The sequence below is a fragment of the Aulonocara sp. 'chitande type north' Nkhata Bay genome, linkage group LG17, assembly GCF_057382095.1.
Source record: "Aulonocara sp. 'chitande type north' Nkhata Bay isolate Kocher_YH1m ecotype deep benthic linkage group LG17, A_spYH_male_GT1.1, whole genome shotgun sequence".
Lineage (NCBI taxonomy): Eukaryota > Metazoa > Chordata > Actinopteri > Cichliformes > Cichlidae > Aulonocara > Aulonocara sp. 'chitande type north' Nkhata Bay.
The window spans coordinates 28706012-28730123 of record NC_141360.1 but is presented as its reverse complement, the minus strand read 5'-3'; the positions used below and the strand labels follow the sequence as shown (position 1 = coordinate 28730123).

The window sequence follows — 24112 nt, the reverse complement described above, 5'->3', positions numbered from 1 at the left end:
AATCATATGGACCAACCAAACCCTAGTCCACACACTGGATGAACTTTAGCCCACCAGCAGAAAGTGAAAGCAGTTGTTTGTGTGGAATGGCACGTTTAGGTCTGTCTTCGATCATAAGTAAGTAAACCGGCGTTTAACAAAGTTATCGAATTACATTTTAATCAACAATGCAGAGAGAGGTGATTTTCTTCTTTTTTGTTTTCACAGGTGGTTTTTCTGAGTTGACGGTAAGAGTGCTGTATCAGTCTAAGCAGTGGGGGAAAAGGGGATAAAAAGGTTTTGACCACAATATGTTTATTTATTGTTATTCTAGATTAATGAAGGAGCAAAGGTCTATTGGCAGGAAACTGTAGGTCTGTATGACACATTTACATGCATACATTCATTTACATAGGATTGCCTTTTAGTCCTTTGACTTAAGGACCATTGATTTTTCTATCTCATCTGACTGTGCCAACAGCAGCTACTTAAAAAGAACAATATGGCCTAAAATAACAACTAACCATAAAAAATAAATACACTACACACGAAGCCATAGCCTTTGTGCAGATTTGCTCAAAAACGCATATTAATAAGTGGAGTGTGTACGATAACATGATCTTTGCTTGTGTTTCACAGTCAACAGGAAGAATTATGAGTGGCAGCTGTCAGTTGGCCATCAGTGGCTGAAAATTGAAAATGACCATGTGATAGAGGCACACTACTGCCAACCAGGAGCCAAGGGAATCAGTATCAATACACGCCATGGGTCAGTGTGTTGTGAGCATATCTGATAGTATCAGCAACTTTACAAAACTGAAAGTGAGCATGTCATTGGTCAGAAAAGGACCTTTAAGTATTTATATGGAACTTTTTACTGGGGGGTGGAACAACCTTCATAACAGTGTTATAGAGTTCAGTAAAGCCATAAAATCAACAGATCAGCTGATCTCAGTGACAGCCCACATTACTGGAACATACCACTTCCTCGTCCATGTATCTAGTATGCAAGCTGCATTGGACCCGCCCACCTTAGCTCCTCCGTTTCCCCTTTGTTATATGATGTAGGGAAAGGGAAAGGTGGGGAGGTCACAGAACATCATGTCAAATATAAACTACTCCCACCCATGTTGTTTAGAACATTAACAAGCTTCACACAGACGACTGGATTTTGTGTTGTCTTTCAACAGGAAGGTGCTCATAGATTTTGATAGGTTACAGACGAATGACCCAGGAATGAAGGTGCGGAGACTAAACTTCTTTCCTCAGGGGCAGATGGAGGACATAGGCTGGTACTTCAGAGATGGTCAAGTGTGGCGTGAATATGGATCCCAGGTGAGAAAAAAAATTCTAAATAAACTCACATTGAGTTTTACATGAAGGTTTGATCCCTTGAGTGTTCCATGTCATCCTCCTCTTCAGGGTTTAAGCATGTTGTCGCCATCAGTCAGCAGCAGAGAAGTTGAACGACAGTTCACCCTGAACCCTCAGGGAACCTTTGCATTTTCAGGCTACGTGATCGATTTCTCAAGTATGTGCCATTTACAGTGATGTGTTCTTGCTTGTACTTTTATACAGTGATATTTTTATTTATTTATTTATTTGGTTCATTTTGTAGACATGACCGAGTTCCACACCTTTACAGGCTCTTATAAGAAGGTGCGCAGGCGTCCAAAATTTGCATCCAACACTGGAGTGTAAGACTTTTTTTTTTCCTGCAGTCAGACTGCAAAGTCTGCAGCTAGCTGAGTGAAAATAAAGACTTTAATCCACCGAGATGTCAGTAAGGAAAGCAAAACCTCTGTATGATTGTGTATGATATTCATTTCTTCTGAACTGCAGACTTGGCTCCACTTCAGCCCTGCTCACAGCCGCCGCCTCCCAGACCTACAGGTGGGAATTAACAGGAGATTTTCCAAATCGGACAGAACACCAAGCACGTGTGAGTAGGTCGTCCAAACATTTCATGTTGTTTTAGCAGAAATGTGATGCACTTAGACTGGACTTGAAAGATAATTAGCTGTAATTGCTTGGGTTCCCACAGACCTGGCGTGTCCACCACGTCCAGGGGCCAATCATGGCCCTAGGTCAGATTTTATATGTATTTATAGCCCTCCACTGCAAACGGAATGAATAAAGTGTAATTCCTCTTTCCATCTCATGGGCGTGAGTTTTTTTTATACACTCACGCAATACACACAAAAATTAGTCAGATTTAAAATTAACCTGAGATGACGATCTTCAGCAGCTTCACTGAAGTTTCAGGTGTTCCAAACAGCTTGATCTTATTTTTTATTTCACCCTCCACATGTGACAGAAAAGTAGAAAGGTGAGAAGGATTGTTGGCCCCTGGGTGATTTTCCATTAATAAATATGGAAATCTTGGGGAAAAAAGTTTGGACACCATTCTTTCTAATAGTGTGTAACTCCTTCAGTTATTGTGACTGTAAAGATTTCTATAATTACACTATTGTTCAACAGGCTAATAGATGAAATCAGTAAACACTTTCCTGATATGTTTATGGTCTCAGTAGGTTCAAGTCCTACTTATTTCTCATAAATTATGGTCCTGTTTAGAGAAGAACAGATTTATCTTTGTTTGTCTTAAAACTTTTAATCCTTGCCCCACTGAATTTGCACTAAATGTACAAAGTGCATTTCTCTCTTTGTGTTTCTTTCTATATGTGGTGTGTGCAGATATGTTTATTTGACAGCAGTGGTATTGAGAGACAGCACCAGTTGAACCAACGGGGCACACTACACTTCAAGATGAACAGATCCTCATACACGCTGGGCTTCTCAGGTAATACACTCACTTCAGAACTGTTAAACCAAACAATAAGGCTTTTGTTGAAGCACATTATATGACCACTAGTATATCACAGGTATGTCTAAGTCGATAACAATACTGGGACAAGAAGGTCAGTTAGGTCTCCTTTTTATTCAGCAGAACACCAGGAAAGGAGAGATATTTAACTTAGTCACCACATATCTCTTATTTCTTGAGTTGTTAATGTGGATTAGCGTAAATGTTACATTGGGAAGTGAACGCTGCCCCCTTACACACGGATTAATAATTTGACTAGTTATTCTTTCTTGATAAGACACCTGCGTAAAAGCTGAATTTTTGTGAAGGTGTATATGCTTTGAATGTTTATAGTTTAAATCTACAGTCCTGGCTAATACACCTTTTGTATTTTATAACAGTAACTCAGATAAACCTGAGCACAGGCACAACCAGAGCGGTGAGACTTAATCAGTGACTGAGGGGATTTGTAGGTCAGGGGGTCAACTTAATGTTGATCCTACCAGTTGTGTCGCTGCCCACCTCAGGTTGCCTCTCCTGTCAGAAGCTGCCTCCTCCCTTCCTGCCCTCTTCACCTCAACAGGCTGATCGACATTTATTTATTCCTCCGCTGAAGTCATTTTGTTTTCATTGCAAGTTTGAATTTTTATCAAGCTACACTAACATGCAGAGATGCAGTAAATTAAGCCATGTACGAGTTTTTTTACATGGCCGGGTTGAGCACTTGTGATAGTGGCTAATGTAGCCTATTCTATATTAAATAAGTGGAATCCTTTACAGATAAATCTTTGGAGAAAACTACTTACAAATCTTTTAACTTAAAATCAGTTATTTTTTATCAGTTCACCATAAAATACAAGTAAATTCCATGTTTTAGTAAATCTTCAAATATTCACAATTTGTGTAATTATTGGACTTTTTAGATGTTTTCACTTTTTTTTTTTTTTTTAACCCTAGTTAATTTGCTTATTTCGTGTAATCCTGATTGTCTACAAGCTGTGCCATGTAAATCTTTTTAAGAATTTATTAAAACTTCCTTTGGATTGTGCTTCTCCTTCATTTCTTAAATTTACACTCAAAAATCCAGACAAGATTAGATTGTGCACTTTCCTTTATATGTACAGATTTCCACCCTCAGAGACCAGCACCTTGACACATGAAACAAAGCCCACACTACACATATAGGACAACAGTCATATATAAATGATCTTGTAGAAGAATAAGCTTTCAGTTATTCCTTTGGGGTTCTGCTAGGATATGTGAAACACTCCAAAAACTACATCCATTTAGCAATGAAATAATATGTGCCACATGTCGACTCAAGGTTGAAAAACATCCATTTGCAGACACATTTTTAGTCTGGTATGTGAAAAGCAGAGGAATTAACAGAACCCAGGGATTAAGTTAAATGAGTAACACTGCCATTTGTGGCATTTTTATACAAAACCAAAAGGGTTTTGTGATAAAAGATAAAACATTTTAAACAATCATCATCATCATGGAAAAAAAAAAAAAAAAAAAAAAAAAAAAAAAACAACCTGTATGACCAATGTACACCTAAAAACCCTAAAATTCTGTGATTCTTGAAAAATGTAGCTTTAGAATGAGCACACATTAATATCTAATTCTTTAGAAAATTTCACAGACCTATGTTATAAGAGGTCAAAACAAAGTTTTAGTTAAGGAGAGAGATGTTCGAGCCAATCGATATGCACCCTTAACAACCGACAGTGATTATTGCACACAACTCAGCTAAGGCCTCTTAAACATTACCACAACAACAAAAAAAAAAAAAAAAAAAAAGGCAAGGCCCTCTCAGAGCAACCCACTTTTAAATAAACTATTTATCTACACTTCATAATATGCCACCAGTACAGGTCTACTGATAGCTGAAAAGTGCTACAATCAAAATATATTGTGATAATCTTTATTTCATAAACTGATCAACATAAATGGTAGCGCAGAAGTCCCTTAAAGATCTCATCAGTAAAAACGTGTTAATATATTTTTTCATTGGTCACTAGAATCATGAGGAATCATAAGAAAAGATGTTAATTAAACTTCAGATCTTTTGTGGTCAAGGAGAGTAACATGCAACAAAGCAAGTGGTTAGAGAAGCAAGTGCCAGACAGCTGATAAAGATGGAAAACATTAATACTTGAGTAACAGATGAGTGCCGTCTAGATTTAAATATGTACCCACGTAAGGCACAATAGCTAAAGCAGTGCATATGCTCTTTTATGTAGTGCCTTTTTAAAAAGGACACTGCTTCAATGGTTACTCCACACATCCGACACAGGTTAGTCACCCATACTGCAGTTACAGAAACTGGTCTTGTTACAAAAGAAGGTGCCTGGGCGGTCAAAACTGTTTACTTTAATGTAGCAGCAGAGAAACAGACTACAGAGGAGCTACTTGGTTTTCTTAGCCTGAACTGCAACGGTGGGGCTGTCACTTCGACACCCTCTCTCAGACTTCCTCCACAGAGGAGCCTCTTGGATGCAGATCAGAGACTGCATGCTTCTCAGAGCCAAAATTCAAGCTACTGCCAGTCTACATTTAGATTACATTTTGTTGTTTGTTGCATCTGTTTCCGAGCCAGCTCTCTGATCATTTTAGACTTGCAGCAATTCTAAAAAACAGTCTGGAAAAGCAGTATAGTTCGCATGGATGTAATCAGCCCACTGACAAGCCATTATGTGTTGTAATCAGTCCCATAAATATAGTCAGCATGCACCCATCTCCACCTACTACCATCATAATTGGCAATAAGCAGAAAAGGCCTCAATTATGCAGGAGCTCTCTAGTGACTGTGTAAAGAAGTGCATTCCTTCTTTTCCTACCCAAGTAGTTTTTTAACTTAATATAATCAGCACAAGGACGCCAAGAAGCAGCAAATTCAAGTAAAAAGTAAGTGAAAGTAAAAATCAAGCCTAGAAGAAATGAGAAGAAGAAGATTATACCCCCACTTTCCTGCCTGCCTCTTTATGCACTATTTTCTTTTTGAGCAGCCCTGTTCTACTGAGCCCACTAGCAGTGAGGTGACTACCTACCATTAACAGTCATAGGAATAATAACAACCGATAACGGCAAATTAACGGGGTGATTACAATCCAAACAGGATTAAAGGTACAGAAGCCTGAAAATGACCAGATGAGAGACACAGTAACCACTTTTTAAAAATATTTTTCCGCCAATTGTGTTGACTCAGACGTCACATGTTCAAGAAGTGAATTGCAGTCCATCCACGCCATCATTCATGTTATAAACACAAACCCTTCCTGAATAATCTGAGTTGGAATTCAAGTCAACCCATCAAGAATGTTAAGTACAAAAACAGTAGGAAACCCCCAGCATAGAAGAAGAAACTTCACCTCGATAGTCTGTCCTTCTAGTCAAGTAAAAATGGAATTCAGGTTAGTTTGCCAACAGAGAGAGTCAGAACTTAAGCCAGGTCAGATTAAAAATGCCAACAGTAAGAGCCTTGAAAGGACTTTCAATCTTCACATTCAGTCGGCCTTTCTGTGAGAATTCAAGGCTCTTCTGTCCACAGTCATTAAAAGAATATACTTAACCTGGAGTCTCTCTTTAATTCTTGTTTAGCCAAATAAGTCTTTCAGATCATTGTTGACAGATGCACTATGTTTTATCCCACTTGGGTTCATGCTAGGGGCAGCAGCAGGTTGAGCAAAGTTCTGAGGGCTGAAAAAAGGGTTTGCTTGCATCCCAAACCCACCGGGCACCCCTCCCATACCAACTGGCACACCCTGCATCTGAGTCTGAGGGTTCTGGGGTGAATTAAACTGACCAAGCCAAGGGCTGCTGGTTCCAGATGGAGCTTTGGGACCGATCTGGTTAAGAGTGACTTTGGGCTTGTTGGATGTAAAAAGATTGTCCAATGCTGACATGTCAGGAGGTTTATTTGTTTGTCCAGTTGTTCCTTGATTCTGTGTGAGGGATCCAAAGTTTGGGGTGCTGGTGGTGGTGGGCATTCCACCGTAGAGGCTGGGACCTGTGGGTCGCATGCCCATCCCCATGCCTCCTGCCTGGAAGCCCATAGCTGGGTTAAAACCATTTGAGACCGAGGTTCCCATGGAGCCGACCATTGGACCAGAGGAGGGGAATGTAGACATGGTGGATCCTTGCACTGGGGCTGGTCGTGCTGTGTTTGCCATGGAAATAGATGTCATGTTGCTGAGAAGGCTGCTGGTCAGATCCTTAGTCTGTAACATAACAAGTAGTATGATTAGTGTTTGAGCACGAGTGTGTGTTTGTGTACGCAGATATTGTCAGGATTTACCTGTGAGTTGGAGCCAGCGGTGGCTGCTTTGATCGTCTGTGGCGCTAACGGCTGCTGGTTCCTCAGTTTGGCTGCCTGTTCCTGCTCTTTAGCCAATCGCTGCTTCTCTTCTAGCGTGAGAGACACCTAGAGGTGTGCAAAGGAAGAAAGGAAATAAGCAAACCAGGCTGCATGCTAAATGAACAAAGAAGAAAGCGGGTGGAAATTAATCAAAAGAATTAACTGCATACTCTGCTAGGCTGTGAGACTGGTGCTGCAGATCCATTTTCCTTCCCATTAACCCCTGTGCCACCAAAGATGTCATCAATCTGAAAGCAAAAAGAAGAGATTTTAAGAGAGGCTAACATTTACAGTCACGTTGTCAGAGCCGATGACTGTCATGAAATCAAGCAATCACCTGGTTGCCAGAATTAGGTGGGCTCTTGCTCTCCTCTGCTTGGTTGAGTGGATTTGATATGTTCATGCTCCTGTTAAATGACATTTGTAAGTGCTTACTTAGTCATAACATTACCAACAGTACTGTCTGTTAATTGCTCTCTATTAAAGATTAGAGGTACTTTAAACATTCTAGGACATTTGTAGTTTAAAAAAAATAAAATAAAAAATAAATCACAATTAATATTCACAGTCATTTAATCAAAGATAATTAGGAGTTTTACTGTACGTGGTGAACTAAATTAAGAAAGACACCTCTGCTGCTCCTGCATGATGTGTAACTGCTCCAGCTTGGTCTTGTGCTCTGTCTCCATGCGGCTCAGCATGTCACGGATAACCATCATGAAAGAGTTAAACTGGAAGAAAGCATATCAATTACCCTATGTGTTATATTAATATTTATATAAAGTTTTTTGTTGTTTTTAGAAAGTTACAGTTAAATAACACAAATATTATATCAGTTTGACTGTGCAGTACTTGATTGAGATTGAGGTTGTTGTCTATACTGAGGGAGACGAGGTGGGGCAAACTCTTGGTAGCAAGATGCTCTTTGGGGATGCCCAGCTTCTTGTGGTTGAATGTACACTTATAGATCCCTAAAGTAAAGAGGAATCACGTCAAATAAAGAATTCTTAAGAAAAACAAAATGTGAAATGATATGGTAATATGTGTAACTTCCTCTGAGGAGGGGAGACGCTACGGTTTGTTTACCTAAGATGCCCATGAGTACTGCTGGTTCTCTAGAGGGGATCTGTTGCAGGAAGGGCAGGATCTCATCAATGACAAACCACTTGTCTAGATATTCTAAAATCTTCCCCAGGCACACGAGAGAGTTCACTCGCACCTACACATCGAGACAAGACACACGGTGACACAGCAAATTACAGAATTAAACAGGAAACACATTAATGCATTTCAGTCAGTAGCTAACAACACTGAAAACAAGAATGTGGCATTTTTAGAAAAGAAAAGGCAAAGTAAAGACTTTTAAAAAAAAAAAAATATATATATATATATATATATATATCATTTTATTGAGGTAAACAGCTCGAGAGCAGAATGAGCGATGTAGACTCACAGCAAGTGAGGATGTCTGTAGGCAGGCTGATTTGATCCGAGGGATGAGAGAGTTCTTCATAGATGGGTAATCAATCAGGTTTGCAAAGGTTGGGATGATGTTGAGGCACAGCTCCTGCTCAGCGAGAGATAATGTTATTAAATGTGACATTTTGATAATGAGTTGAAATGCATTCTTACTGTGCTTGCAACACTAAAAGGAGAACTAAGAGTACAGGCAAAAATGAATGTCTCAAACTGACAAAGCACAATTCTAAAAATAAACACCAATGAAGTAAAAATTAGCAACTACTCTTATAAGCTGTGTCCCAATTCCTAGGCCGCATCCTTCGAAGGACCCAGCCTATGCGATCTACATGGGCCGAGTCCTTCGAAGACCAAGAACGCTGGAAGTGCGAGGCTGTGAAATGGGACGGTCTAGCCTTCAGATTTGCGTCACCAGCTGTCTCGGTAGAGTTCAATAAACTCAGCTGTCAGCTCCCTGCTTCCTAAAATATAACAGGACACTGGAGTAAATTCTCTACCATTTTCACACTTCTGTGAGGTCTTAGGAGGTTCACCAGTTTTCTGTTTGACATTTATTAGGCTGTGTGAAAACTATAACTTTAATCTCAGCCAAACCGATTTACTCAGGAACAAATAAAACACTGAAGAAAGCCAAACAATAACATTTTTAAATTAACACCTACATTCACCCCTGAAAATATGTTGAAAGTTTATTTTGTGACCCAGAAAGAGTAAAATTAAAGCACAGTAGCTGCCGCCATTGTTGGAAATAGGTTGGGCCACGAAGGATACACTAACCCATCCTTCAAATCCGGTGAAATGAAAGACGCATTTGTTGGGCGCATTGGGAGCAGCCTTCGAATTGGGACAGCCATTGTCACCAGGCTGTGACGTAATAAGCCTTCAAATGCGGCCTCCGAAGGATGCGGTCTAGGAATAGGGACACAGCTATAGTGTTTCTAATTTAGACAAAAGATATCTAAAGCAAAAAAAAGAACCAGACATACCAAGAATATCTTAGAATGTTTATAAAACTGCATCTATGTTTTTTCACAAATTATGTGCACAGTAGCTCCTTGAATCATAATCTATTTCACCATTCCTGTTTCCCCTCTGTACCTGGATCTGTACTGAAGGGGCTTCCAGAGCTCTGTAGACCATGGGCAGCACACTATTCTTTATATCATCTGGTGGCGTTTTAGTCAGCAGTAGGTCCATCTTTTGCAGGAATATCAGCAGAATCTGCACAACACAGAGACTCAGTTAAGAAAACAAGAGTGAGGAAATACTAGCCTATGTTCAACAGGTGAGTACAGTGGAAGACGGAAGTAAGAGACTCATTCCAGTGGTTTTAGTACAGCTTTTAGTATCACTAACAACATAACACATACACTAAGCTGATGCGACGAGAGAATATTCACAGCAGAAAAACCACTCACCATATTGCTAGCCTGAAGAGGCATGGGAAGAAAAATACAGAGAAGTCTTGATAATGCGACAGAACAAGACATAAAGCACCATGCGTTTTAGGCAGGCTAAATACAACTGTTCAATCACATATCAAATATTAATTACACACGTGTCTCAAAGTGGGAAAAAAATATATCATGCAAACAGAGTTTTTAAAACAGATATACTTCCATACCTGAGGATCCATCCTAAGGCGATGTGTATATTTCAAAAGTGACGTTTCTTAAAGCACCAGTTGTTGCAAATGTGCACAAGTTTAAATTAGTGTCTGTGTCAGGTTACATTTCTGTATACCTGAATAGGCTCTTGCTGCTTGAAAACAGGCGTGAGGTCAGGCAGGATGAGGCGAACATATTCGTCCTTGGTGCACTCTTCAGCAATCAGCAGCACGTTGGGAAGCACAAAGGGAACCATGTCCGGATTGACGAACTCAGAGGTCAAAGCTGGCAAGATGCGATATACAACCACTCTCTAAAGAGAAGACACAACAGAATAGGTAAAAGATGAAATGACATGACTAATATGAGTCATAAGATCGAGTGTAACACAGTAATACTGCTAACTCAGGAGTAAACCAACGTGTTTATACAAATCCTGAAAATGAAGGTGAAATCTCCAGTATTCACACTGCAAACAAGTCTTTGGGGGGACTTGTTTGCAGCATTTACCTTTGGTAGCTGGGGTAGGACTTTGGGGAGTCCTTTGTAGAACTGGGACTTCTGTAGGTTGTCCCTCTGGAAGAGGGAATCAAAGTACTGCAGAGTGACTGCACCAACATCATCAAAAAATGGGATCTGAAAAACACACACAAAAAAATATTTTTCCTCAAAGGGAGGCCTATGAACGATGGAATGATATTCTTATGCAAGCAATGAATATGCAGACCTTAGTCATCTGGTCGGCATCAGGCCGGACATTAGGTGTGACACTGAGCAGCATTTTGACATGCTCCCGCACCTCCTCTGGGATCTTGCTCAGCACCGCTGGACTCATGCTGCTCAACTACAATTGAAAGACAAGAATAAACCCCATAACAGTAACATATACCCAAGTTATTTGTATTATAGCTGTAATGTATTCCATAGTTTATCAATACATTAAGTCCACATTAGTTTAGAGGATCTTTTCTTGGAGTTTAGACTGTTACTGTCATGGTTCTCTTGCGCCTGAACTATGAGTTGGTAAATGACTCAGATCTCAACAGATGACAGTAGCTGAGCATAAAAACTAAACAAACCAGGCAAGCTGGAGTTTACATCTATACTGCCCATACTAATATTTGTGATGAAGACTTTGAAGGAATAGCTGGAAACCAAATAAGTGTATTTGTTCCCTTTATTATGGTCCACTTTTATTCTCAAGGCAACATTGTTATCTTGGCACAGCCGCACATCATTTTTTGTTTACTTCAAACATCTGCTCTCTAATGACTGGTGACAATCAAATCCCGTTTCACAGGGAAATCAGCTCAAGTGGAGGGCATCAAGGAACAAAGGCAAAAATAAGAGGATGGAGAAAGATGGATGCACATGCACAAATGCACCAAAAAAAACAACAACAATGCCTACAACAAGCATTTTTGAAAATCAAAGCCAAAGACTGTGCAAAGGTTTTGGTTTTTTTGAGCAGCAGTCATTAAAAAAAAGAAACCAACAAAAAAAACAAAAAACAAAAACAAACCCACAACATGTCTACAATACAGCTTCACTTACCTGGTCCAGCTGCCTGCTGAAACTCTTAAAAATGTCATGCTTGTTGACTTGGAAAACAGGCTTCCCCTCATTGAAGACAGCATGCATGACCACGCCCAGAGAATACATGTCAGAGGCAGCGTCACAGCTAACTGACAGTATGTACTCAGGAGCCAGGTACTCTGGGTTGGGTAGGCAGAGTGGAGGAAGGTTGGGCTGCCACTCTTTACATGTGTACTTGGGCTACAGGAAATTAAAGTAAGACGTCAAAAAGTTGCAAGATGTTATTCTGGTAGAGCTTCGTCACGGCAATAAGCCAAGCAGGCTGAAAACATACCTCAGCATCTGACGGGTTGTTAGAGGAGATGCTGAAGTCAAAACCCATGATCTTCCACGCACCACTCTTGTTGAGGATAATGTTCTCTGGACACAGATTGCCATGGACCATTTTCACCCCGCTGTGGAGAAAGGACAAACCCTCCGAGATCTGAAGAGAGAGAAAACTGAAGTTATTGGGAAATCTGAACAAGATAAATTAATTATTAATCATGGTTTGCCTCAAACAACCAAGATACACCAGTATTATCAGTTTAACTGGGTCAACATACATTTTAACACACTGTAAATGAGTTCTGGGTCATAAAGTTTAAACACAATTCTGCACTGCTGCAGTAAAAGTTGTGTAACAACCAACTGATGCTAAACACTGCAGGCATTTCTTTTAAGGTCTTTCAGCTTCAATCCCCTGCTTTATATAACAGATGAGAAATGCTCTGAGGAAAAAAAATAGAAGAATTAGGACCAATGTGGGTGACAGAGACAATAACGGAGGTGGAGGTGAATGTAAAATGTTCCCTGGTATTACAACCTGTCATAAAACATAATTCTAAAAGGTGACAGGCAAGGCTTGGCATCAAGCAGGTTCAACTGGCTTTGAGAAGAAAGAGCATAGAAAATGTTTTGGATCTCCAAGCATAGTACTAAGAAAAAAAATAGAAGAAAAAAAGAGAAGAGGAAGTGTGCACTAAATAAACACCAGTATTTCTTGCTCTGTAACCTGTAAAGAAAGACTGAGAAACTGATTATTGCAACTACATTAATAACCAGTACTGTTGTGTAAATAAATGCTTAATTAAAAGCTTTAAAAGTCTAGTTTGCCATGTGCTTTGCTCAGTCTCAAATTAATATAGTGACTAGGGATGGATACCGGTGCCATTATGTCAGATATCTGGATCTGACAAAAGTACCGGTTTGGCACCGGTATCGAATGAAACCTAAACAATACCCATCCCTAATAGTGACAGTAAATTGATCCCTTTACTGTTTAAAAGTCGTAAGCTACCCTTCATTTCTTTATGTTTTAATGGGAAAATGGGAAGCAGATGTAGACATTTATTGATCTATTGTTCTGATTTATCGTTCTGTACTCTGTTAAGATGACCTTCCACTGCTTCAATAAAGTTTAGGTCTAGCCTCTGGGGAAGCTAATCTATGACTGATAGTGTTTATTGTGGGTTTTTTCTATCCAGGTATGCTTTTTTTTCCAAGTCATTGCCAACCAGATGCTTTCCAGAAGGTGTTACCTGGTGGATAAAAATCTGATGGTAATGCTCTGGGTTTATATTTCCATCAGTTCTGACAAGATCCCCAACACCACCGCCTGAAATGCAGCCCAAAACCATGACAGAGCCTCTACCGTGTTTTACATACATCTGTACATCTGTAAACACTCATTGTTATACCTCTCTCCTGACCTCCTCCATACATATTAACAATGACTTACAAACATTTAAAGTTTGTAATCTACACTACACCAGACCAGTTGCTAACAATTTTCAGTTGTGTAATTTGGCATTCTTCAGCCTTTTCTCCGTTTTTCTTCCTTAAGAATGATTTCTTGACAGCTTCACTTGGATGATCTGATATCGTCGTGTTGGTGTTGTTCCCAGATCATCATGAAAATGTTGTTCCAGGATCAACATCGCAAGTGACCAATCACATTGTTGTGACGTTATTCTTTTGCGCGCCAAGCCATTTGTGCATTTATGAAATTCCAATGTTGCAAGGACAATATCAATTCTGCTTACCGTTTCTTAAAGGGTTACGGTTAGGGTTAGGGTCAGGGTGCGTTGATTGGCGGACAGAGGCGGTTTCTCGCAGCTTAAGTAGTTTTTGGTTTTACGGCGGTTTTTCCTGAAGTCGCAAAAGAATAACGTCACAACAATGTGATTGGCCACTTGCAATGTTGATCCTGGAACAACATTTAGTATGATGATCTGGGAACAACACCAACACGACGATATCAGATCGTGCGCTTCACTTCCACTGACACCATTTCTGATGAGGCTTCAGTGAACAGCAGATGGGTCAAGTGAAGGGACACATGAGTCTCTCAGGTCCTGTGTCAGGTCTTTCGGTTTATTTATTTTTTTCTCATTTCTTAAGGATATAGCTTTCAGATACTGACAATCTACTGTACATAGTTTTTTGTTAAGAATGCTACTTCTTTTGTCCTCCACTTTCTCCTACTGGAGTGAACTGAAAATAAATGTAAAAGCAGCTCTGACTGACCTTTTTTTTTTTTTTTTTTTTTTTTTTAAATTATTCATCAAGAAACACGCAGCCATACAAAAAGAAATCTATTCTGCCTACATGCTCACCTGTAGCAAGCCATACTTGGTCTCCACATCATAGAGCTTGTACTCCTTGATGTCGCTGGGCACAGGGCTGGGCAGGTTGTCCCATTGGCCAAGCACGTTGGACAGGCTGGCAAACACCGGCTCTGTACAGAATGCCAAGCAGTCTCTGAGGGCCAAATAAATAAATGTCATCAGTTCAATTCAAAGCAATAACAGACAGAGAATAAACAAAACAGAAAGAGTAAAAACAGACGGAAGAGAATTATGAATTTAGAGCTGTCATGGATGAAAAGAAAGAAAGCACAAGGCCTTAACCTTTACTTGCCATGATCCATTTTCATCTCAAATGTCAAGATATCCTCTGAGCAGTGACTCATTCAGTTTCATCCATGACATACATACGTGTGTGTGTGTGTGTGTGTGTGTGTGTGTGTGTGTGTGTGTGTGTGTGTGTGTGTGTGTGTGTGTGTGTGTTAATCACCGTGATTCTTCCAAGGGATGCTGAACAGTCAGGAGTCGAGGGTGACGCAGTCTGGTTAGCTGTTGCACTCCTCTTTTCAGTGAATCGATGATTTGGTCCTTCTCAAATTTCTGATACTTGTCAATCATTTTCTTGTCAAAAACAAAAACCGCTACTTCCTGGAGGGTAAAAGACATACAACAACATGGTGACAGTGCAGTTTTCAGTCTCAAATAATTCCTTTTCCTCTTTCAGCAAAAGTCGGGTAAATCATTTATGAACTTGGATCAAATCTAAACTTGTGTCAAGAGGTGGTCTGGTCACACACACACACACACACACACACACACACACACACACACACACACACACACACACACACACACACACACACACACACACACACACACACACACACACACACACACACACACACCCCTACCTGTTTGGTGGACTTCTTGGTGCCATTATAGATCCTCCAGCTCAAGCCGGGACCTCCACTTGCAATGTGTCGCCCCACCTCAAACTCCCGTGTCACAGGGTTGCCCATAACAGCACTAGTGACATCGGCTGTCACCTTAGTGACAGTGCTTTTCAATTTGTTCAGCATGGACTCCATGTTCAGGCTCGACCTGGCAGCTGAGATAAAACATTGATGATGATCATTAAGGAATGATCAGAGGTTAAAGACATAAGCTAGAGTCAGTCAGATGAGGAAATTCTTTGCAGTTTTTGCAACCAGGCACTATGTTACATGCACAGTTACAGTATACTCCACTGTTATTCTTAATATAGCAATTCCCCAAATTGCAAGTTGGCCATGCAAACTGTAAATTCAGTTTGTATATCACGCATTAGACCTTATTCTGATGATAGAATTTTTCAATAAAGATGTGGAATATGGTGGTAATATTAGATTCAGTACATTCAGCATGTACTGTCTGTGCTGTACACAAACCAACAATAGTTTGGCAGACTATAGTACAGATGCATGCCCAAAAAAAAAGCCCACAACTCTGGTCAGTAGGAGAAAAAAACAACAACTTCTTTTCAATGATATAAAAGCCTTGTATATCAACAGGTCTTTGGATTTCTGCAGATACTGAAGAAGCACCTTTTAGAAAAAAAAGACAGTGGTTAAAGAAATTAAATAGGAAGGCTGTGTTTACACAAAACCCCCAATAATGAGATTGATTAAATCAGTTCCTTTTGCAAAAGATTATCAGTAAACTGCAGCCACATATCAATAATTTAATTAAAATATGAAGCTGTTTCAAATGCGTTTCCTTTTCCTGTTTCAGAATAGGCCTTTATGGTGACCCTACTAAGAAGCCTCTAAAAACGCGAGTGTGCATTCCCAAACCCGTTCCCTGGCTTTCACCCCATTCTCCTGTTTAGCAAAAACTTCTACTATATTAAGATGAAATTGGTGGAAGGCTTCACAAAAAGGTTATTTGCTCATTTTGTCAGCTTCATGGGACTTGAAACACAAATATTCTGTGTAGGTAGTTGGTGAAAGAGACATCTGTGTGCTTCTGGCAAAGCAAAAGCCTTCAACAAACCATTAGACATGCACTAATGCACCTGCTTGAAAATTTGCACATCAAAGTCCCCACCAGCATCCTCCCTGTGCTGGCTGAGGAGAATAAGCATAGTAACAATCCGCGCTGTCCCCAGAAATATAAAATGACTCAGAGCAAACTGAGCCACACCACATTAATGCTCTCTTTCAAAATAGTCTAGAGTAAGAGCAAGTTAGGCAACAGAAACCTAGACAAAAGAGCATGACCGATGATTGTGAAGCAAGTTTTTTTTGTTTGTTACGTTTATTTTTTTAAAATGCAAACACTTCCTTCAGTGTTCTTAATCTTTCTTGAGCAGCCTTCTAGACCTTTGATGTTTGAACCGAATAAGCTCCCAGCAAATCCATACATTGCCACGTAAGCTGCAGTTTTAATAATTAATTCTTTACAGAACCCTACATTTAAAGTGTTATGGATGGGTTTGAAATGTTCAAAATACAGTGATTCTTAATAAAACGTTTTATAAATGCTTTCAAACTTAAATTCAATTTTGACTTTGCTGTGGTTTGCTGGAGGAGCAGCATCGGAGCTGCTGACACCAACAAACTGAATAAAACAACTAGGAAAACCAGGGTCTGTGACTGACTGCAAACTGGATGTTTTTGAAGCTGTGGTGGAGAGATGGTCACTGAACAATTTTTTATCCATCCACCGATAATCCAGACCAGCCTGTTCACTTCTTGGACAGGCAGCTGCCAGACAATATTATAATTTCCTCATCATTTCAACTACTGTAACAGCAGAATTTTCCTATTAAGGGATAAATAAAGTATTTCTCATCTCATTATATGTAGCATCACATAGCATCACCTACTTTTGAAGCTGTTAGCGTTCTAGAATTTGTCCCTCAGTTTAAGAATCGAAACCCTAAAGCCCTGATGCTTCATTTGAAAATGTGGCAGTGCGCTGAAAAATGCTGCAAAACATCGAAAGCACTAAAGGCAATCAGATTTGAAGATTTCATAGAACAGACAGCATCATAGCCTATTTTACCACGCCACTGCTTCTGCCTGGAAAGAGTGGAAAGGCCAAAAAACAATGGCAAAAATATCAGTACGCATGAATAGAAACCCATGACCCTGTTTTTCTTTGCAACAAGCGTCCTGACTGTCTGCTGACGAGTAACTAAATTGAAACGCGTGATTTACTTGACTGTAATCTATATTAATACCAGTTGCTAACCTAATAAAGTCGTTAGCACCTTAGCAGCTGGTCCCCAGAGAGCCTGTTAGTATCATGGTGGAATTGTTTATGAAAACTGGACGTATCTAATAACAAGTAAGTAACGTCGGCAGGAATTAATAAGTTCTTCATATTCGACACGATCAAGCCACATGTTAGCATGGGTTTCAAAGTGTTATGGGTCACTCGGCGTGTCTGTCAGATCTGATTGTGAAATACCTTGATGTTAGCCAAGTTAACCATCTTGTTTAGCACACAGCCAATGCAAACGAGTACTGAAAGCACGGCTGGCAGTCAACAGATATCTTTCCAATTCTTCTATTAACCCTTTGCCTACCTATGTCGCAGACATCATCGTTGCAATATGTTGCCTTTTTCCCCACATGAACACAGCAGTCACCTGCCCAAGCTAACTAGCCAACAATGCGCAAGTAGACTGACGTTCCAGTCAAACAGCGATTATTTCTATATAAAACTTTCACTCCGAATGCCTCCAGCTACTTACCTTAATATTAAAAAAGGGTCTCCGCTTTACTTCCTATTGTAAGTGGGCTCTCAGCCGTACCGCTGTCAGTAATGGCTGTGAAACACAGCCCCCATGTCTTCCAGTAGCATACGAAATGAGTTAGCTTGGTACGCTAGTGAACGAAGAGCTCTACTTCCGGGTTTGTTAACGGAGTCAGGTGCGTCAACGTCATCAGGTACTCTTTTTCTTTTATGTTTTTTTTAAATAACCACTTCGAGGTCGGTTTTATTTTAACTAAGTTAAAACGTAACTTTTATACACGGTCATTATTTCACACTTTGTCAATTTATTCAAACAATATGTTTATAATAAATTATTAGAAAAATATAAACCTATGAATACAAATATGAATTTTAAGGATTATTATGTAGTTAGAGGATAATTTAGGCTTCAAACGTGGTTTAAAACGACAGGAACCAATTTGTATTATGTATTTGAGAGTAATAAATAATAAACCATCGATGTGCGGTGCAACCCTGTTACCAATATTCTAAAAAAGTAGATTTCAAAAATGTTTTTTCATAAATTCTTGACCAATAAGTCAAAGAGTCACCCTCATACTGAACACTCGAATATTTATTAAATTTCAGATAGGAATTAACTTAATGACAAAACATTTGCAGTAATAGTAGTGTTGAAAATCCTAATCAGAAACAGATGAAGTGTGTCAAAAAAAAAAAAAATCATAATTTATATTTATCCTCACTATTCCATTACAAAACACTGACTTCTAGTTTGCACTGTGGTACATACACTGCAACATCGAAAGTTTTAGAAAGGCTTTATTAAACATGTTAATCTGAAACAAAATAAAGTATGTTTCAGCATCATAAATTGCATTTTTTTAGATGATTTCAGTGTTTCTGAAAATAAAATGAGACCACATTTTTTATTACGACCATGTCTTCATTACAGTGATGCTTATAATTTTTAAAGAAAAATTACATCAGTAGCATATCCAGTTAGAGTACCGCACTTTTTCCAATGAGGTCATAATGTCTATCTTTCAAGTAAAAATCCTAAAAACTTCCAATTAGAATATTTAAATTATGGCACTAAATACAGTCATTAACCATAAAATTATACATGAGGATAGTTATCCTAACACCCTTCCTGCTTTCATTTAATAATAACATTTTTTAGAACGTTCACAGAAAAAGAAATTATTACAACAATTAGTATTTTTCTTTCAAGTACAGCTACCAAATCAAGGCCTCAAAATGGATAACATCTTTACATCTTTTTGTGATTTAGAGAAATTAATGCTTAATTAAAATGCACAGCCCCAGAAAAGCACAACACTATTCCCAAGGCCTGATGCACACTGGAAAAAAAAGTTTAGTATTACACATACAAATAGAGCACTTCAATCTAGAAGCATAAGCTGTTCACTTAATGTTGCCTCAAAACAACCATTTGATGGCTGTGAGAATTCATTTAGTACTGAAATTTAAGTATTCCCTTTACACCCTTTTAACACTTGATTTTATCCTGCAGTAAAGCTAAATTGTAGAATGTAAAATCTGTGCCAACAATATAGTTTTCAAACTAGTGCAATACTTTTTACAGCAGTTGTTGACCAGATGTACTGAACTAAAATTTCATTGCCTTCAAGTTACCAGCAAATTTAAAAATAAAACTTCAGCTATCATTACCTCGTGATTTATTTGGATTTGGAAAGATTACACCCATGGAAACATGCCGTTTGAAAAGCATTTGTAGTATGTATCCACCTCAGAATGCCATCCCCACTCTGCATACTACACATTAGAGGTGTAACCATATGCAAGTCAGTACTTCCTTGTTAGTTAGAATCATAAAATGCATTCAAGTTTAACCTTTTTTTAAAATCCTGAAACTGCATGAATTTGTAGGTACACCCATGAAGTCAAACCAGTCCCAGCTACTTGTGTGTTTCAGAAAGTGCTAGAAAAGTGCTGCAGGAAGACCACGGGGTGATGCTTTTCAAATTCTTTGAGCATCCTCCTCTTCTCCTTGGCAGACATCCTCTTGCTCGAGGAAATGTCATGAAGAAGTTGTTTGAGGCTCTCCAGGGTGGTAGCCTCACGCTGGTCCTCGTATTCCTGTGGAGTCACCTGCTGGCAGAAGGTGAACGCTGCAACAAAACATGAAGAGGATTTCATGGTTTTCATGGAGGATGCACAGTGCTCAGGAACAAGTGGGGGTTTTGTTTTGTTTTTTATTGTGGATCTGGAGCAACAGTGTTTCCAAATAAGATAGGTACACAAAAAAACTGAAGTACAGTGTATCTATACATAGTGAGCTGTTATCTCATCTGATGGTGTACTGTGTGATGGTTTGTCAGAGTGTAATTAACATTGAACTTACTAGCAAATGAGTCAGGATCTTTTCCCTGCTGCACAGTCCTCAGTGTGCTCCTCACAGCTTCAATAAGGGTTGTAGGTGTCTATCATTATTGCAAGATAAGACCAGAGAGTAAAAGGAAACACTGTAACAACTATCAGGTACTTGTAGAGACATTAAAAAGTAAACTTAAGGCTGGTTGAAATCCAGACGGAAACGCATGTTTGTCTAAGAAGACTATTTCAATGTAGTTCTGAGAGCACAGAATTTTACCTTGAAGAGCTCAGAGTGATTGTCCATGAGAAAGAACACCAGAGCTTCACTTTGTGATCGAGTCAATTCATGATTCTGAACAAGAGCTCTCTGAAATGTGCGGCACACCAAGGATCTGTTATCAGTCTGAAAGGACAAAAAATAGGTTTCAATTCAATTTCATTTATAATTTTACAAAATAAAGCTACGGTACTATCAGATTATTCAGTGAAACAGATTCAAACATGTTCAGTTATTTTCTATATGGACTATTTGCCTTTTATTATTCTATAAAAGTGCAAAAAGATGAAACTGGCAGTGTGGTTTAGAGGATGCTGCTGACCTGTTTCTGCAGACGGCAAGCATCTGAGCGAGCTGCTATCGCCATGAAGGCCAGAAGTCTTTGCAGTTCATCTCTCAGACTTGTTTCCAGCAGCCGCAAACACAATTGAGATGCTTTGATGGCATCCTGTAGCTTCCCTTCATCTGGAAATTAAAAGACACAAGTATTAACCTTCATGACTGGAGAAAAAACAAACAAAAAAAAAACAAAAAAAAACTGTGGTACAGATCACAGCCCTATCACTTATTGCTCCACACCATGAATCAAAAGTCACTATAAACTTAAACTTAGCTCTTTTGGTTCTTACCCAGTAAATTCAGAACTGCAATATGTATGTCCAGGTAACGCCCTGAAATGAGTGGAGATTTTTCTTGTCCACTGTAGTATTTGGCAATGGTATCAAACAACAGCCTCTTCTTGCTTGTCATATGTTCTGCACTGGGATCCTCCAAAGACGCATTTCCACATTGCAGGCTTAGCTGTTCTCCTGCAACCACGATCAGCTGGTCGGGAAAGAGTTCCAAACAGTCTGCTGCTGCTGACAGCCACTCATCCAACCTGGAAAAAAAAAGTATGAAAGAACATACTACAGGTGTAATGGAATACATGAACAAATAGGTCTCAAGCCAAAGTGCAAAAGCCTCAAGGGATGAATCAGAGGACTGACTGGGGTAGGGGAAGGGTGTCAGACAGCTCTCGTTCCAAGCATGTGTTAGAGATAACCAGATCCTGGTTGGCCAGAGGAGCTTTGCAGGTTTGGGGATGAACTCTTTCAGGAGAGGTAAGAATGCAGTCCAACACTGGCAATTCTACTAACTGCAGCAGCTGCAACACGGTTTGCTGCTTCCAAACCTGATCTGACACTATGGAAGGAAGAAAGAGCAAAATAAACAAAAACAAAAATATCTGTCCACTCGAAATCTCCCCCCCCCCCTTACTATACTGGCACATTTGCTCATTACCAGTTTTGGAAAGAAAGGTAGAAGATGTGGTGGTTCTGTTGTGAGCTGCAGACAAGGATGGCTGCAGATTGATGGCCCTTAGCAATCTTTCAACCCTTCTGTCTGAAGATCCAACAGCAAGAGGATTGGCAATTGTTCTTAATTCATTCAGCCTCCTGAAAGAACAGGAAACATTTGGATGATAACAAACACTTTGGTTCTGTGTATATGTTTCTTTTTTCTAAATAAAAATCTAAATACAAAATGTTGTAATACTTAGCATGAGTGTTGATGTTTATAATGTCTTAGCTATGAAGAAACTGAAATGAGAACATTAAGATAAATGCAACAAATTTACTAAAAAAAAAAAAAAAAAAAAAAAAAAAATCATAATACACCTATTCTGCAAAGATGAGAGTTTCAGTGTTCAGATCAGCACTTTCAGTGGTGATTCACATGCTTTAATACTGGAAAATAAATGTAAATTAAGCACCAATGTAACAGAACAGAGAGGATTTTATGTAAAACTCACCTTGAGCTCCTCTTCTTTTTTATCTCCTGTTGTTCTGGCAGTATGTTTTCTGCATTAATGTTTCCCTTCACATCAGAATTCGAAAATCCTTTGTATTCCAGAAAACGGTAAAGACTGCAGCTGCTGTCCTCAAAGGTCACCTCCTTGTCCCTGCGAAACAGCTTTGTGCCTACTGGTTCAAATACCTTCGCCTCCATCAAAGCCTGACAGAGTCGAGCAGCTTTGAGACGAGAAACTTCACTTGTGCAAAATGCCACGTTCTGCATCAAGTAACTGAGAACTGCGTCCACAGCGTCTGAGCCTGTGAAACATTCAGCGTAAACACGTAAATGTCTCCTGCAGCTGCGTACTTCCACTTGAGTCTGTAGGGCTTGGATGATGTTGTGCCACAGCTGGGTGGCACCAAAGGGCCCAGAGAAGCCTGTTGGTAATTAAAGAAACAGAGGTTTGAAGAAAAAGTGACTCCAGTGAGTTTAAACTAGAACTTGCTTAACTGTAGCCAAAGGTAATTGTTGGATGTTAATGACTTGTTTAAAAGTTTGAAGGATAAGGGGAGTTTGTAATATTTCCTCCATCTAATTAGAAAGGGTTAGGGTTACAACTGTTGTTGTGATGTGGCGCTGTATAAATAAATTTTGAATTGAAATGAAATGAATTGAACTAGTAAGTAAAAGCTACACTGCATGTCATTATCATGGTGTTTATGTACTACGTTGAAGTACTTTACGAGACTATTTCAATTTAATACTTTATAAAACTACAGTTGAAAGTTAATTTACAAGCCCACTGATAACGACGTGTTTGTGGTGGCAACCGTGTTTATAATTATCACTAGTTCCATCTAGCATGTGTATTAATTGCTATGCTATGTTTGCATAGTCATTTCTGTAAATGAGAAACTCGTTAAAACGAAACTCATATCTTACCATGCTGTAGATTTTCACGAAAGCTTCGAGTTTGGCTGTTCAACCTTCTAAACCGAGGAGTCAAATCAAGCGCCATCACGAAACTCTATATGTGACGTAATCACGTTCTTCTTCCTCTAAAATGAACCGACTCAACCCCGCTGCTGCCCCCCAGAGGTTACAACAGCCACACGTGCAAAATACCCCGAAAGGTTTTTGTTTTATTTGTTTTGTTTCGTTTTTAAATGAAATTTTTATAACAATGCCCAAAGTCGAATAAAAATAAAATTTTTGCAGTTTTTATATTTAAGATGTGCTGCCATTGGAAACATGCTGAAAAGACTCAATTTGTCACAAGTTAAGCATCTGGATCTTTTCTCAAGATGTCATATAACCACACAATGACCATACTGTAGTATTAATATAATAAAAACCTCCCACCTAAGACCCGTATATTTTTAGAGGTCTTATGTTAAGGGAAATAATAGCGAGCACAGGCGTCCACACTACCACAGGTAGTGAAGGTTCTGAGGTTACATCCGTAAACAAAACAACCCACGTGAACACAGACGTTTTGGAAAAGCAGGGCGGGGTGTACCATTTTTCGACAGCTTGATAAAATGTAGCCCGTATTATTACATTACCCTTTTCTGAACTAAA

General features: G+C 39.3%; 3 protein-coding genes across 6 annotated transcripts; 1 reads left to right on the top strand and 2 right to left on the bottom strand.

Annotated features, from left to right (window-relative positions):
- Positions 1–78: 78 nt before the first annotated feature.
- On the top strand, positions 79–4279 carry LOC147310301 (protein mono-ADP-ribosyltransferase PARP12-like). Its single transcript, XM_086270196.1, has 10 exons — positions 79–117; positions 208–227; positions 314–353; positions 619–748; positions 1170–1314; positions 1402–1510; positions 1598–1676; positions 1822–1921; positions 2677–2782; positions 3187–4279. Exons 1-10 carry the CDS (start codon positions 87–89, stop codon positions 3240–3242), a joined length of 816 nt encoding a protein of 271 aa, XP_086126322.1. The 5' UTR covers positions 79–86; the 3' UTR covers positions 3243–4279.
- scyl2 (SCY1 like pseudokinase 2) lies at positions 3226–18292 on the bottom strand. Of its 3 annotated transcripts, none has more exons than XM_086270187.1 (19): positions 18134–18292; positions 15306–15502; positions 14885–15042; positions 14425–14569; positions 12102–12251; positions 11786–12007; positions 10959–11075; positions 10742–10867; positions 10368–10544; positions 10043–10054; positions 9723–9845; positions 8599–8712; positions 8232–8364; positions 7998–8116; positions 7776–7876; positions 7483–7552; positions 7316–7393; positions 7086–7211; positions 3226–7008 (listed from the first exon to the last, which is right to left on the bottom strand). In XM_086270187.1, exons 2-19 carry the CDS (start codon positions 15480–15482, stop codon positions 6385–6387), a joined length of 2772 nt encoding a protein of 923 aa, XP_086126313.1. In that variant the 5' UTR covers positions 15483–15502; positions 18134–18292; the 3' UTR covers positions 3226–6384. The 3 variants fall into 3 exon arrangements, with proteins under 3 accessions (XP_086126313.1, XP_086126314.1, XP_086126315.1); XM_086270188.1 differs by lacking the exon at positions 18134–18292 and adding an exon at positions 17966–18029; XM_086270189.1 differs by lacking the exon at positions 10043–10054 and having other exon boundaries at positions 3376–7008; positions 18134–18291.
- A 318-nt stretch (positions 18293–18610) lies between these two features.
- depdc4 (DEP domain containing 4) lies at positions 18611–23957 on the bottom strand. Of its 2 annotated transcripts, none has more exons than XM_086270190.1 (9): positions 23474–23801; positions 22548–22968; positions 22037–22191; positions 21742–21937; positions 21382–21632; positions 21075–21217; positions 20753–20878; positions 20504–20582; positions 18611–20270 (listed from the first exon to the last, which is right to left on the bottom strand). In XM_086270190.1, exons 1-9 carry the CDS (start codon positions 23547–23549, stop codon positions 20071–20073), a joined length of 1647 nt encoding a protein of 548 aa, XP_086126316.1. In that variant the 5' UTR covers positions 23550–23801; the 3' UTR covers positions 18611–20070. The 2 variants fall into 2 exon arrangements, with proteins under 2 accessions (XP_086126316.1, XP_086126317.1); XM_086270191.1 differs by lacking the exon at positions 23474–23801 and adding an exon at positions 23894–23957 and having other exon boundaries at positions 18612–20270.
- Between the last annotated feature and the right edge of the window lie 155 nt (positions 23958–24112).